The sequence below is a fragment of the Muscardinus avellanarius genome (assembly GCF_963383645.1).
Source record: "Muscardinus avellanarius genome assembly, chromosome: 16".
NCBI classification, from domain to species: domain Eukaryota; kingdom Metazoa; phylum Chordata; class Mammalia; order Rodentia; family Gliridae; genus Muscardinus; species Muscardinus avellanarius.
In genome coordinates this window covers 32,554,255-32,569,656 of record NC_137802.1, presented here as the reverse complement: position 1 = coordinate 32,569,656, position 15,402 = coordinate 32,554,255, and the positions used below count along the sequence as shown (strand labels likewise).

The 15,402-nt window shown below is 41.7% G+C and overlaps 2 protein-coding genes across 16 annotated transcripts in view; both read right to left on the bottom strand.

Annotated features, from left to right (window-relative positions):
• Window positions 1-7,728, bottom strand: part of SYNRG (synergin gamma) — a gene marked incomplete at both ends in the record, with an annotated part of 101,053 nt that extends 93,325 nt beyond the window's left edge. For all 15 annotated transcript variants that reach the window (XM_080713697.1, XM_080713705.1, XM_080713706.1 and 12 more), the window contains one exon: window positions 7,652-7,728. In XM_080713697.1, coding sequence (XP_080569823.1) covers window positions 7,652-7,728 — 77 coding nt within the window. The remainder of the gene's footprint in view (window positions 1-7,651) is intronic.
• Window positions 7,729-12,152: 4,424 nt separating this feature from the next.
• The window catches only part of DDX52 (DExD-box helicase 52), a gene marked incomplete at both ends in the record, with an annotated part of 27,493 nt that continues 24,243 nt past the window's right edge, over window positions 12,153-15,402 (bottom strand). Inside the window, one exon of the mRNA XM_080713696.1 lies at window positions 12,153-12,201. Within this exon, the coding sequence (XP_080569822.1) occupies window positions 12,153-12,201 (49 nt within the window). The remainder of the gene's footprint in view (window positions 12,202-15,402) is intronic.

Here is a 15,402-nt window from a genome sequence, read left to right as displayed (position 1 = left end):
TGAAACAGTTGTCTTAGTTTCAATTTGTTGAACATTTATGAGTGTATACCATACGAAAGAACTGAAACAGCCTGCAATCTTGAAGACACAGGCAATCATTATAACATAGGGTAAATAAACTAACTGCTACAAGTAAGGTCTGAAATACTAATAGAGATGAGAAATATTCATTTTAATGGGTTATACCTTGGCAAGTTTTGTGGAGGCAGCTTTGAGCTAAATCTTAAAGGAAAAGAGAGGTATACTACATAGTGTGAGCAAAGCACTGAGGCCAGAGATGCAAGGGATGTTCAAAATTATTTAAGGTTAAATGTATGATTAAAAAGCAACCAGAGAGCCGGGCGTGGTGGCGCTCGCTTGTAATCCCCGCCCTTGGGAGGCGTAGACAGGAGGATCGCGCTGGTTCGAAGCCAGCCTTGCTGGCTTAAGAGACCCTGTTTCCAGATAAAATATAAAAGAGGTCTAGAAGTGTAGCCGGAGGTAGAAGGGTTCCATCCTCAGGACCACCAAAAAAAAAAAAGCAACCAGAGCCAGGCGTGGTGGTGTACCCTTGTAATCCCTGCCCTTGGGAGGCTGAGACAGGAGGATCGCACAGGTTTAAAGCCAGCCTCAGCTACTCAGTGAGGCTCTCAGCAACTTAGTGAGACCCCTTAGTGAGTTGTGAATGCTGCCCTGTTCGTTATCTGTTCCTCTTTCAATTCTTTTGGCTACATCCCTAAGGAGTAAAATTGCTAAGTCATAGTAACTACAGTCATACTTCTTGAGAAACTGCCACACTTTTACACAGCAGCTGCACCATTTTCCATTCCCACCAGCAATGCACGGGGTTCCAATTTCTCCACATCCTCCACGACACTTGTTATTTCTCATTTTTTGTCTTATGAGAGCCATCCTAATGAGTGTAAAATGGTATCTCATTTTGTTTTTTATTAAGGCTTCCCGGCTAGAGGTCTTTAAAAATTATATGATCAGAAATTTGTGCTTTAAGAGGTTACTCGGATAACAGCATATGGCAGAACACTTGAAGTGAAAAGAAACTATTTTTTTCTTTATTTTTGAGACTAGACAGGCTGGACTAGAACTCCTGGGCTCAAGTGATTCTCCTGCCTCAGCCTCCCACATAGCTGGGACCACAGGTATGTGCTACTGTACCCAGTTCCATATATAAATTTTTTTGTGTGTGTGGTACTCGGGATGGAACCCAGAAGCATCCTCTCTCCGAGCTACACCTACAGCCCTATTTTTCACTCTTTATTTTGAAACAGGGTCTCACTGAGTTGCAGAGGGCCTCATTAAGTAGCCGAGGCTGGGCACAAACCTGCAATCCTCCTGTCTCAGCCTCCCAAGTGCTGGATTACAAGCATGCCCCAACACGCCTGGCTTCCCTCAATAATTTTAATAAGACACAAAAATAGTAGTTCTTAGCCAGGCGTGGTGGCACACATTTGTAATCCCAGCACTCGGGAGGCTGAGACAGGAGGATAGTGGTTCATGGACAGCCCCAGCTACTTAGTGAGGCCCTCTGTAACTTAGACCCTGTTTCAAAATAAAGAATAAAAAATAGGCAGGGGGTATAGCTTGGAGATCGAATGCCCCTGGGTTCCATCCCCAGACCAGGAGGGAAAAAAAAAAGTAGTTTTTTAGTCAGAATTAAAGTAGTAGGGATGGAAAAGAAGAGGTGAATTAGAAATTTTAAAGAGTTAACAGGTCTTAGCTTCCAGGAGGGGGAACTGTAATAGAAGAGCAGAGAGAGCTGATGATACGGAGACCCTGAGCCTAGGCAACTACGAGGAAACTACTGTTTTCTAGAAACAGAAACAAATCTCATAGGCATAGATGTGGGAAGAAAGGTGGCAGGAGTGTGTCCACAAGGAGCAGTCTAGCAATCAGAGAACTCAGGAAGCTCAGAAAAAAAAAAAAGAAAGAAAGAAAGAAAGCTCCCGATAAATCTAAGGAGGTGCTTTTCGATAAAGAGGAAGTGATCTTTGATTGCAAATAAAATAGCCAAGAAAATGTTCATATGTAGTGAGAAGACAGCTATGGACAACCTTGGGAGAAATCTCACAGTGAAAACTGGGGAGGGAGCGGTCTCTGAGAACAAAAGAAGAAAGCAGTTACCAGTACTAAAGCTGTGGAAAAGTTGGTCAGAAAGAAGATTACGAAAGAAAAATCACTGCCGTGAAAATGATGATCAGTTTCAATATAGAAAAAGGAAGACACCTGTTGGGAGAAAGCCTTAGAAGACAAAAAGATGTACTCAGTGACTGGAAAATCAAGCTTTGTGAAGAAATGGGATTAACACAGTAAGGTAACAAAGGAAGTGGGACTTCATTCTCTGAGATCAGAGGAAAAGAAAGAAGATAAAAAACTCCTAAGTGAGAAAAAGGTTCTTAGTGTGGGGGTCACTGATATGAAAGAAAGGTTTCTGGGTAGTCTTTAGAGAATCTAGTGAAATCTAGGAATAGTGTGCCAAATTATGTGACCTTGCATTTTTCTATTATAAATCATTTTAGGCTAAAAACTAAATTTTAAGAGTGTTTTGGCTCTAAAATGTTTGTTTTTAAAATATTTTGCAAGATGGTTTACAGAGTTCTAGTTGGACATCTAGTTATATGTTACTTATAGTCTTTTTTTTTTTTGGTGGCACTGGGGATTAAACCCAAGCTACATTCCCAGGCCCTGTTTTATTTTTATTTGGAAACAGGGTCTCTATACATTGATGCAAGTCTCACTACTTGCTGAGGCTGTTATCAAACCTGCAACCCACCTGTCTCAGCCTCTCAAATACTGGGATCACAAACAAGTGCCACCATGCCTGGCTTTTTTTTCTTTTTTCGTATTGGGAATTGAACCCAGGAGTATTCACCTCTGAGCTACCCCTCTCCCCTTTTGAAACAAGGTCTTGTTAAGTTCCTAAGGCTGGCCTGCAACCTGAAATCTTTCTGTCTCAGCCTCCCAAACACTGGGATTACAGGCATGGGCCACCATGCCCAGCACTTTAATAGTAGAGTGTGGGGATGGATGATAAACTCTGCTGCTGACAAGCAGGCCTGTACTCAGAGAGGTCTGAACAGTCAACAGCTTTTTGTAACTGCATATAAGAGATAGTAGCTAAGTAATGTGTTAAAGGGATTAAAAGGTTTAAATCGAAGGTGAAAGAGCCGGGCGTGGTGGCGCACGCTTGTAATCCCCGCGCTTGGGAAGCTGAGACAGGAGGATCGCGTGGGTTCAAAGCCAGCCTTGACTGGTTTAAGAGACCCTGTTTCCAAATAAAAAATAAAAAGGTCTGGAAGTGTACCCCGGAGGTAGAAGGCCCCTGGGTTCCATCCCCAGTACCACCAAAAATAATAATAATAATAAAATAAAATAATAAATAAATAAATAGAAGGTGAACTATGGTAGTACTGTTTTTAAAGACATTATTCATTTACTAAGATTGATAAACTTAGAAGTGATGAATGCATTTAAGCAACCAAACTGTCAAACCTTTCAAATTCACCCTTAAAGATTAAAATGAGCACTATGGCTTAGCGGTTCAGAGAAAATTGGAAAATTGAGTTATATTCTATTTTTAATTTTTGGTAGTAGAGCTACACCCTCAGCCCTTTTATTTTGCAAGAGGGTCTTGCTAAGTTAGCACATGCTAGCCTCAAACCTGTAATCCTCCTGTCTCAGCCTCCCAAGTACTGGGATTACAGCTACCATGCCTGCTGAGTTACATTATTTTTTCCCCCAGCTCTGCCATAAGTTAAACCATGGAGTTCTGTGCAGTCCTCTTCAGCAGTCTATCTGCTTTCCCCTCTGACAAGAGGGCAAAGAACTGAAAGCTTGCCAAGGTTCCAACCAAGACAATTCAGATGATCAGATGAGAATATATTTTACAGATATATAAAGGTTACTTAAAAAATAAAACAGATAAAAACAAAACACACTACTGATTAACATGACTTACTCTAGTAAAAACATAACCCAAACTGCCTAGTGAACCCTATACCATTCTTATGATTCTCTAAAATGTTAGACAACTAATTAGACAACTAATACCAATATGGTTTTTTTTTTTGTTGTTGTTTTTTGGTGGTACTGGGGTTCCTGGAAGCCCTTCTACCTCCGGGCTACACTCCCAGACCTATTTTATACTTTTTTATTTTTTGGAAACAGGGTCTCTTAAACCAGCGCGGCTGGCTTTGAACCAGTGCAATCCTCCTGTCTCTGCCTCCCAGGCGCGGGGATTACAAGCCTGTGCCACCATGTCTGGTTTACCAATACGTTTAAAGAGTGGATAGGCAAACAGCTAAGTAAGACACAGATAACAACAAAAGCTTGGCAAAATTACTAGGGAGCAAGGTGATCAGAAGTTTGACTTCAAAGGTGAAAGCAGTCATTCACATACTGCCGATGCCTCGGCATGAAAGCAGACCCGTGAGATCTATTTGTCACATGCTCAGCTCCTTCGTCCTTCCTTTCCAGTTACCGTCGCTATTTACGTACATTTGCTAATGCCTTTCTCAGGTCTGAACTAAATAAAGACTTGCTGATGGATCAGCACACCTCCAGAATGTGGTTTCTAATGCAGCACAAGTGAGATGCCTATTTCTAATAGACCTTTTAATAATGATCCAATAATGATCCTTTCGAGCCAGGCATGGCGGCCCATCTCTTTAATCCTAATACTTGGGAGACTGAGACAGGAGGATCACAGGTTCTTGAGGCCAGGCTCAGGAACTTAGTGAGGTCCTGTTTCCAGATAAAAATAAAAAGGGGAGGGGGGTGTAGGTCAGAGGTAGAATGGCCCTGGGCTCGATCCCCAGTACCACAAAAAGAATACAGGAGGGGGGGGGGGAGATAAGCTCAAATTGTACTATTCCCAAACTGACACAATCTCTTTGTCTCCTTTACTTGGTGCTATAGTTATTTTGTATACTTTCCTAGGATGGGGACCTGTCTTGAATAACTTTTGAAATCACTACAGTATCAATGTTGGCATTAAATGACTATCAGCTGAAGGGGTACAGACTAATCCCAACCTTTCAACTCTTAATTTTACTGCTTTGATTTTTTTTAAAGTTATACTTTTTTTTAATCTTATTTTTTTTAAGGGGTTCTCTTTTTGGTCTTTTTTGGAACCAGGGTTCAAACCCAGAGTGCCACACCTGCAAAGCAGGCCCTTTGCCACTGAGCTACATCCCAGCCCCTATACTTTTTTTTTTCGGTACTAGGGATGGACCTACTCAGGGGCATTGTAACCCTGAGCTATACTCAGCCCTATTTTTTATTCTTTATTTTGAAACAGGGTCTCACTGAGTTGCAGAGGGCCTCACTAAGTAGCTGAGGCTGTTGGTGAACACCAATCCTCCTGTCTCAGCCTCCCAAACGCTGGGATTACAAGCGTGCACCACCACGCCTGGCAAGTTATATTTTTTATCTCTTGAGAAAACTTTGTCCTTTATACATATCTACCATTTATTATATAGTAGCCCCTTCAAGATACCAAACAAAAGCCAGCTAATATCAAGGTTGGAAAATACCACTGCTTTTTCCAACTGCTTTTTTGGTTAGTCTCTTAGGATAGAGAAAAGTGTCTTAAAACTGTGGTCACTTTTAGTTTATAAATTTATTCCTTTAAAAACTTAGATTGCTTGTTTCTTTTTCCTAAAATGTACTTAGGCTACTATGATATTAGTTGCCTTTTAACCTAACTTCAGACTTTACCATTGCTCCCTAAACATTTCTGTTTCTCAGACTCAGTTTCCAATATATGTATTTCATATATTTCCAGTCTATGTAGAATACTTATCATATATTTTCAAAGGATCATTGAGAATGCAGATATTACTACATTATAGGAAAGAAAACCGTAAACTAGTCATTCTAATTTCTATCAAAATTTAGGCTACATTTAGAAAAAATATGTCTTTGGACTAATAATTATTATAAACCAAAGCAAATAATCCTCTCAACTTTCTGTATCTGAGGTTCTTTCCACTTAATTTTTTTCGTGGTACTGGGGATGAAACCCAGGGACATTCAACCTGAGATACATTCCCCGGGGCTTGTTTTATTTTTACTTGGAAACAGAATCTAAGTTGTAGAGGACCTCACTAAGTTGCTGAGGGTGGCCACAAAACTGTGATCCTCCTGTTTCAGCCTCCCAAGTACTGGGATTATAAACCTGGGCCACCATGCCCAGCTTCCATTCCAATTTTTTTTTGGGGGGGCCAGTATTGGGGATGGAAACCAAGAGCATTCTATCACTGAGCTACACCTAGCTCTCTCTTTTTTTTTATTATTATTTTGAAACAGGGTCTCACTGAGTTGAAAAGGGCCTCATTAAGTAGCTGAGGCTGGTCATGAACCGTGATCCTACTGTGTCAGCCTCCCTAATTCTGGGTTACAAGCCTGTGCCACCATGCCCAGCTCCCACCCAGTTTATAAGAAAAATAAAAATCTGGGCCCAAAATACTGAGTTCTTTGAAGTTTATAGTCTTTTTATAACTTGGTACTACTATTAATCATACCATGCACGAACATTTTAGAAACTGTCTTAAGAAGAAACAGAGGAGATTGTTATGTACTTCTTCAGCTATAAACTGATTTATACCAAGTCTGCATGAAAAACTCAAAATGAAAAAATGAAAATAAAAAAGAGGAAGCAAAAGTTTTCAATCTAAAGTTAAAGATGTGTAGAGGAAATTTAAAAAGGGGTCATATATACAGGTGGTTCATTCAACAAAGCTTACCTTTTGTTTCTGACATATTTTATAAGCACCTGCAAGAGGTGATAACTTTATAGACCTTACACTTTGCAGTGTTCATGACAACATTAAACTACATGAAAAAGCCTAACACTTCATTTTCCAAGATAATTTATTAAAGACAAAAAAACCCCACGTTTTTACTTCTGAGTAGTGCGCAATGTGTGTTAGCTAATAAAATCAGACTAGGTTATCATAGAAGCGAGTGAAGACTTTCTGGAATAAAATTCATCTTCAAATGATAACAAACTTGTCAAACTGCAAACACACATCTATCTCCCTTACCACAGCCGGCCACACAGGGAAAATATAACAAAGGGGACAGATTTTTTTTTTAAGTGCTAAGCGGACGCTTTGTTGTAATAAACGGACAACTGCAATCCAACAGTGAAATTTCTTTGTTTTTAAATGCCTGTTTAAAAGGGAGACGGACAGACAAGTCTCAGAGTCACCTCTACAAGACAAGGGCTCTATCGCAAGACGATTACCAATTCAAAGCTTTTCAGATTTTCCTGCGGCTTGTCGCATGTTAAGAAAATAAAAAGGACAGAACAAGACGCCGCGGAAGGGGGAATGACAGATTCGCCTACAAAGCGCATACATCCCCCAACAGCGCGGCCGGCTTTGTGAGCAGATTTTTCAGGTCCTTCCCTCAACACCCTTGGCCGAGCCCTGGAAAGGGTCGGCGGGGCGCGGGCTCGGGGTCCTCCCTCCGGGTCCCGCCTGCCTCGCCCGGGCTCGCGGGCCTCTCCGGGCCCCAGGCAGCAGGTGCCCGCGCCCGCCCGGCGCCGGGAGGCGACCCTCCTCCGAGCCCCCTTCCAAAGGGAAGGGTCGCCGCTGCCCCCAAACCGCCATAACCGCCGAGCGCCGCGGAGCAGCCCGCGCCGCGCACGCACCTGCCTCCCCCGGCGGCGCCCGCGCCGGCCCCCGCCGCCCCGCCGCCGCCAGCTCCCGCGCCCGGCCGTAGCGCCATCTTGCCCGGCCCGCCGCCCCGCCGCCGAGCCAGCAGCTGTCAGTGAAGACAAGCGCTTCCGGGGCAAAGGCCGGGCCCCACCTCGCCGCGGGCGGGGCGGGTCACGTGGTCCCGGCCCCCTGGGCGGCGCCGGGTCACGTGGGCCGGCGCGAAGGAGGCCGCCAGGTGCGCGCGGGCTGCGGGGACCCCGGGTGCCCTGGTGCTAACGGAGAAGAGCAGGTCCAGTGGATGGATGATGGGACACAGGTGTTTTTATTATTACTCTTCACATAAAGAGGAGATGCATTCTGGGCGGCCTTTTGATAGCGTCATTGCGCTGGGTAGTGACCAGCCCTCTCTCTTACCCTGGTACTCCACAGCTTCCTTCTTGGCATCCATCTCAGATGCCAAAGACATTTAAATTTAAGCCCGGCCGGGCGTGGTGCCGCACTCTTGTAAAACCAGGGCTTGGAAGGCTGAGACAGGAGGATCACGCAGGTACAAAGCCAGCCTCAGCTACGAAGTACGTGAGGCTCTCAGCAACTTAGTGAGACCGGTTCCAAATAAAGTATTAAAAAAGGTCTGGGAGTATAGCCCGGAGGTAGAAAAGCCCCTGGGTTCCACCCCAAGTACCACGGGGGGGGGGCGGGTGTGGTGGCGCATACCAGTAACCCCAGTACTTGGGAGGCTGATATGAGAGGATGACAGGTTTGAGACCAGCCTCAGCAATGTAATAAGACTCAGCAACCTAGTGAGATTTTAAAAACAAAACAAAACAAAATTTAAAGGGGGGTAGGATTGAGAATGTAGCTCGGAAATAGACTTTCTCTGGATTTAATCTCGTTACACCCCCTAACTCTAGCAAAATTTAGTGACCCAACCAAGAGCACATATAGCCAACCCACATAAAAAACCTCCAATGTACAGTACTTGTGTTTGATTCTGCCACTGTGCCATTGAGCAGTCTCTTTGTTTTTCGTATTCTTGTAGGCACGGATGAAACAGTGGAGTCTAGAAGGCAGTGCACAATTACTCTAAACCTATCTGGTTAAGGGGAAAAAAATCACATCAAACATACTCAAACTACTGTCTGGAAGTAACATAAAAAATCGAGTGTAAATGATTACAAGCCTTTGGGTAATGGATGAATTATAATTAGTTTCCCTCACTCTTGCTTTAGGGCCTTCACTGAAAAACAGTTTGTAGTAAGTTATCAGTTACTGTACACAAATCACCAGATCATGTGCATTTAAGTCTGGTGTCCCTGAGAGCATTACCCAAGAGAAAAATCAGCGTTAAAAGAAGTTAATGTTATTTGTCTAGATCATACAGCTACAAGCAGTATGACCAGAACTCAAATCCAGGTCAGTTTGACTCCAGAATACTTGCTCCTTTCATTAGCAGAAGCGATTCGATTACATGTTCTCGTCTCCGTTGTCTATTCACTAATTGCATTCCTCCCCTTCCTTGGGCCAAGCTGAAATGGATGTAACAGATAGTTCCAACTGATATAAAGGAGTCTAATTCACTATTAATCCATTTACAAACTAGGGTATACAGGTTTCTGCAGGTGGTTGCATAGGAAATAGGAAAATATAAAGAGGAAATAGGGAGTATATCAAGGATTGTACATGTGTTATTTGTTCCTGGAATACTTTGTTCCTTCTTGCCTATTAATTTCTACATCTGCAGAACTCAGGATGTCATCCTTCCAAGACATCTCCAGTCTGGGTTAGATGGTCCCCTATGATGCTTCAGTATCTTGGCCTTATATCTATCTAACAAAGCATTTGACCTGCTACTATTTCTTCACTTTATCTCCACCATTCATTCTAAGGGCAAGGACTGTGCCGGGTGTGGTGGTGCAGAATTCAGCTGTGCTGGCTTAAGAGACCCTGTATCCAAACTTTAAAAAGTATAAAATAGGTCTGGGAGCATAGCCCGGAGGTAGAAGGGCTTCCAGGAACCCCAGTACCACCAAAACAAAACCAAACAAAACGAAAATAAGGACAAGGACTGTGTGGTTAAACCTTGTTTTCCTCCCCTAATTCTTAATGTTTGTTTACTATGTTTTGGGCACAGTGGTAGGTAATTTCAATCTTGAGACATTACAGTTTCAGTTGAGAAAAAGCTCTTAAAAATTAAAAACTATTCAAAGTTTTACAGCTGGTAATGAGTTTGATTAATACACATATCTCCAGAACAAATAATCAAGGACCTGTTTGTATGAACAAAAAATCATGTGCTTATAAGGTCTCATTTAAGTTGCTGAGACTGGCCTTGAACCTTTGATCTACCTGTCTCAGCTTCCCAAGTACTAGGATTACAGGTGTGTGCCACCATGGCAGGCATAAATCCCATTTAAATAAATTCCAAAGATAGGCCGGGCGTGGTGGCGCACGCTTGTAATCCCCGCGCTTGGGAGGCGGAGACAGGAGGATCACGCAGGTTCGAAGCCAGCCGTGCTGGTGTAAGAGACCCTGTTTCAAAAATATAAAATAGGTCTGGGAGTGTAGCCCGGAGGAAGAAGGGCTTCCAGGAACCCCAGTACCACCAAAAAAATAATAAATAAATAAATAAATAAATAAATTCCAAAGATAAACAATTTTTGTACCATCTAAAATGTTCAAGACTGTGTCTACCTGTGCTGAATCTAAAAGAAAAGGCTTAAAGGAAATAAGTTTAATTAAAAAAAAAAAAAACTACAACTGGGCATGGTGGCGCATGCTTGTAATCCCAGCATTTGGGTGGCTGAGACCGGACGATCACGGTTCGTGGACAGCCTCAGCTACTTAGTGAGGCCCTCCACAACTTAGTGAGACCCCGTTTCAAAGTAAAGAATCAAAAATAGGGCAGGGAGTATAGCTTGGAGGTTAAATGCCCCTGGGTTCCATCCCCAGACCCCACCCCACAAAAAAAAAAAAAAAAAAAAAAAGAAGGAAAAAACCCCCAAAAAACTATTGAAGCCAGGCATGGTGGTGCACACTTGTAATCCCAGTGCTTAGGAGACTGAGACAGGAGGATCACACAGGTTTGAAGCTACTTAGTGAGGCTCTCAGCAACTTAAGTGAGACCCTGTTTCCAAAAAATATAAAAAAATAAGTCTGGGAGTATAGCTGAGATAGAAAACCCCCTGGGTTCCAGCCCCAGTATCACAAAAACAAAACAAAACACAAAACTACAGAGAAATTATCTATAGTAATGTGAACGCACTGACAACAATCATGTAATTCTAAGACACACTCTAAATGCCTTACTTGCATGCAGTCTTCTTTAAAACAAAATTCCTCTGAGGCCTGGCATGGTGGCGCACACTTGTAATCCCGCGCTTGGGAGGCGGAGAAAGGAATATCACGCAGGTTGGAAGCCAGCTGTGCTGGCTTAAGAGACCCTGTTTCCTAATAAAAAAAAGTCTAAAAATAGGTCTGGGAGTGTAGCCCGGAGGTAGAAGGGTTTCCAGGAACCCTAGCACCACACACACACACACACACACACACACACACACACACACACACACACACAAATTTCTCTGTACAAAACTAGTAATTGAGAAATATCTGCTCACAGCAAATAGCCTAATTCATCATGTGATTATAATTCCTTTACTTTTAGCCAGAGACCTGCTTACTCAATGGATGAAGGGCCACCAAGCCTCAGAAAGATAAGCCTGTAAGACAATGAAGCCAGAGGTATCAAGTAACGGAACATTCTTATCAGAACAAAACATTTAACGGTTTTCAAGCAAAACCTCTGGAATGAAGAGAGACAGAAAGAACATGGCTAAACGATGGTCAAAATCTTGTAGTTTGCAACACAGAGCTAAGTATGAGTTGCCTTATCTCATACCTCAGAGATACAAAGATCTTTAGCAGACTACAAATTTAACATCATATGGAACTTGAATAACCAGTCGCAGAAGAGGCATCTTTTTAATGTGGCCCCCACACAAAAGGGTATCAACAAACTAAGAAATATTAAAATAAAGAAAGCAGTAGGTTTCTTCTTGGTAGATAGCTTCTTCCCCATCTGAAAGGGTTGGAATGGAGGAAGCATTCAATCTCAAGGCTTTAAAGTAAGTTCTAGAGGCATCTCCACAGCATACAGCAGTCACATTTTCCTTCACACTTGAAGGGAAAAATCCTTAAGAGCTCACCACATTTGGATGTTATTTTTAGCATAAGCTTCTGTTCTTCTATAAGAAGTATCTGAATTCAAACCATGGAAATATCAATGACTATTATTTCCATTGTATAACTGTCACCTAGAAATTGAAGTTTGACATGATGCATTGATAATTTAGAATCATTTGTCACCAGTCACATGTACTTGTTGATTTCAAATGTTTGGTAGAGGTGATTTTAAGACTTGGAGTTTTCCATAAAAACAACATTTATGCTGGTATTGTAAAATTACATTTCTGGGGTAGTCTTTTAAAAAGTCTGTTTTTAACTTTTGTCTCCAAGAGCTACCTTTTTCTTGCCAATGACCTTTTTCCTGTGAAAAGGAAAGAAAAATTGAATCAGAAATTCCATATATATTTACTTTTTACAACTTTGAGAGTTTAATAAACTTAACTGAAACTGGCTACATCTAAATGAATGAGGCACAACAAAACAGAGATGCATTAAAGAAAAGCCCTCATCGCCAGGCTGGAGGCGCACCCTTGTAATCCCAGCATTCGGGAGGCTGAGACAGGAGGACTGTGGTTCTGAAGTAGCCAGCCTCGACTACTTAAGTGAGGTCCTTTGCAACTCAGTGAGACCCTGTTTCAAAATAAAGAATAAAAAAATAGGGCGGTGTGTGTGTGTAGTTCAGAGGCAGAATGGCCCCGTGTTCCATCACAAGTACTGGGGGAAGAAAAAAAGAAAGAAAGAAAGAAAAAAGCCCGTTAGGAACGCACCAACACCTGCATAGGACAGAAATATAATATAGTATCAAAGATTCTGGTCTTGATCTAGTAATAGAAGTTCACACTGATTCAGTGCCTATTATGAACCAAAATTTTAATACTATTAAAAGTATTTCACATATACTAACTCAGGTAACAACTTAGGAGGAATATTCTATATTATTCTCATTTTACAGATATCAAAATGAGACACAGAATGGTTTAATAATTTGCTAATCATCACACACTATGTCAGACATGAATCACAGTTGTCTTAATTCTAGAGCCTAGAGAGTGGTGAATGCCATTAACTAAGTGGTAACATAGGAAAAGGAAAAATGGTCAAAAAATAATACTTACATACGATGCTACAATAATACAAAGTTCTCTAGAATATATCTAATCAACCAATCCCGAGGAGAGTTTGTATTACTAACATAATTATTTCCATTAAATATAGAGGGAAAGAGAAACAGGTGAAGTGACTGCTCCAAAGCCACTCAGTAAAGGAGGCATTCGGTAAATTCTCTGGCTCCAAAATCACCCCCCCACCCATTATACCATTTTGAGTCTTTGGTGCCTGAAGTGAAGTCCACTAAGCAATAACTGGATTCTGGTTTATAGTTCAGCGGGGAGCTGGGCTGAAGGTATTAACTTAAGAGCACTCGACAGAGGTAGGTCAGGACTTTAGGCGTGGGAGGGATCATTATAGGGACATAATGGGAAGGTAGGCTAGAATCAGGTCAGGATGGGTCCTGTTTGTATAAGAGTGACCTCTAGCCAGGCATGGCGGCACCCACCTGTAATCCCAGGACTTAGGAGTCTGAGACAGGACTGCAGGTTTGAGGATAACCTCAGCATGCAGTAAGACTCTCAGCAACCTAGGGAGACCATGTTTCAAAAATAATAATAATAAAAAAGGGCTGAGGCTGTAGCTCAGAGGTAGAATGCCCCTGGGTTCAATCTTCTTTCTCCCCCCAAAAAAGAAATGGGAAGAAAATGGGAAGATAGCCAAAACATCTTAAGTAGCTGATAAGACAAGATTTATACAAAGTATTTTCAAAGCCTTTGTGCAGTTAAATCTTACTATCTCTAGAAGTATAAATGCTACAAAAGTAAAATCATTCAATTAATTAAATATTTAAAATACTGATGCATCTTACTAAAACTCAACAGAGCCACAGTCTTATGCTCTAGCTTATCTTCAACCTTTGTAACAACTTTCACCAGTTGCTGTTTAGTGCCTGAAAAGAACTGCATTTGTAATCATAGTTTTAAGATCATACAAAGAATCATACAAGAATAAAGGCCTGATGGGCCCATAACAGTTCTGATGTGACCACCTCCCCTCCCAGGTCTGTTACTGGTTTGAATGTCATCCAGAAACTGTTACCACAAAAAATTAAATAATGGCCAGGCGTGGTGGTGCACGATTGTAACCCCAGCATTCGGGAGGCTGAGACAGAAGGATCGCAGTTCGCAGCCAGCCTCAGCTACTTAGGCCCTCTGCAACTCAGTGAGACCCTTTTTCAAAAATAAAAAAGGACTACAAAATAGGGCTGGGGGTGTAGCTGGGAGACACAATGCCTCTGGGTTTCATCCCCAGTACTACAAAAAAAATTTTAAATAATGTACTAAGAATTCATAAACGAAGTATAAATCGAATTAAGATTTCTTTTTCAAACAGCATTTTGTAAATTTACAGCACATTTTTTGTAGGTAACTCTTAAAAGTATACTAAAACTTTAGGACACTAAGTATACTAATTGAACATTATTTCCCAGCCAATACCAAATGTCACATAAAACTCTTCTTCAACTTACAAAGAAAAGTATATAACAGTTTTCATGCTTTTGGTCACCTTGTTCCTTTTACATGCCTAAATTTTACCTATTCTTAAAAATAGTTCTATCTCCTTGAAACCTTTTATAACTACACTAGCCCAGAATGATCTTCACCTTCTCTAAACTCCTAGTTTATTTATTTAGCCTTCTCTAAACTACTTTATTTATTTATTTATTTATTTATTTATTTATTTATTTATTGTGGGTCTGGGGATGGAACCCAGAGGCATTCGACCTCCAAGCTACCCCCCCTGCCCAATTTTTTATTCTTTTTATTTTGAAACAGGGTCTCATTGAGTTGTGGAGGGCCTCACTAAGTAGCTGAGGCTGTCTGCGAACCGCGATCCTCTGGTCACAGCCTCCCAAATGCTGGGATTACAAGCGTGCGCCACCACGCCTGGCTTAAACTCCTACTTTACCTAAAATCATTCTCTAATTTTTTTCATATATACTAACTTCTTTTCCTAAGTTCAGGAAAGGTTCCTTGCTTTATATTCATCTATATATGCACGCGTGTGCGCGCGCACACACACACACACACAAATTATTAGAACTGAGAAATTATGTGACAGCATATATCAATCTGGTATGGAAGAATTTGAAGAATGCCGTGTGTGTGTGTGTGTGGGGTGTGTTGGGGGGTGTAACATAGAGGCATTCTTTGAGCTATACCCCCAGCTTTATTTTGTTATTATCTTATTTGGAAGCAGGGTCTGAGTTGCAAAGGACCTAAGTTGCTGAGGCTGGCCATGTTGCAATCCTCCTATCTCAGCCTTCCAAATACTGGGATTACAAGCAGGCAGCACCATGTCTGGCTTACAATTTTTCTTAAACAGTGGAAAGAGTAGAACTGTTGAGAATATTTAGTCTACTCCTACCAAGATATGTAGCTTCTCAGTACTGCTGGGCAAGATAAGGTGGGCCTATATGTATTCTACAAAATCGATATTTTAAAATTCTCAA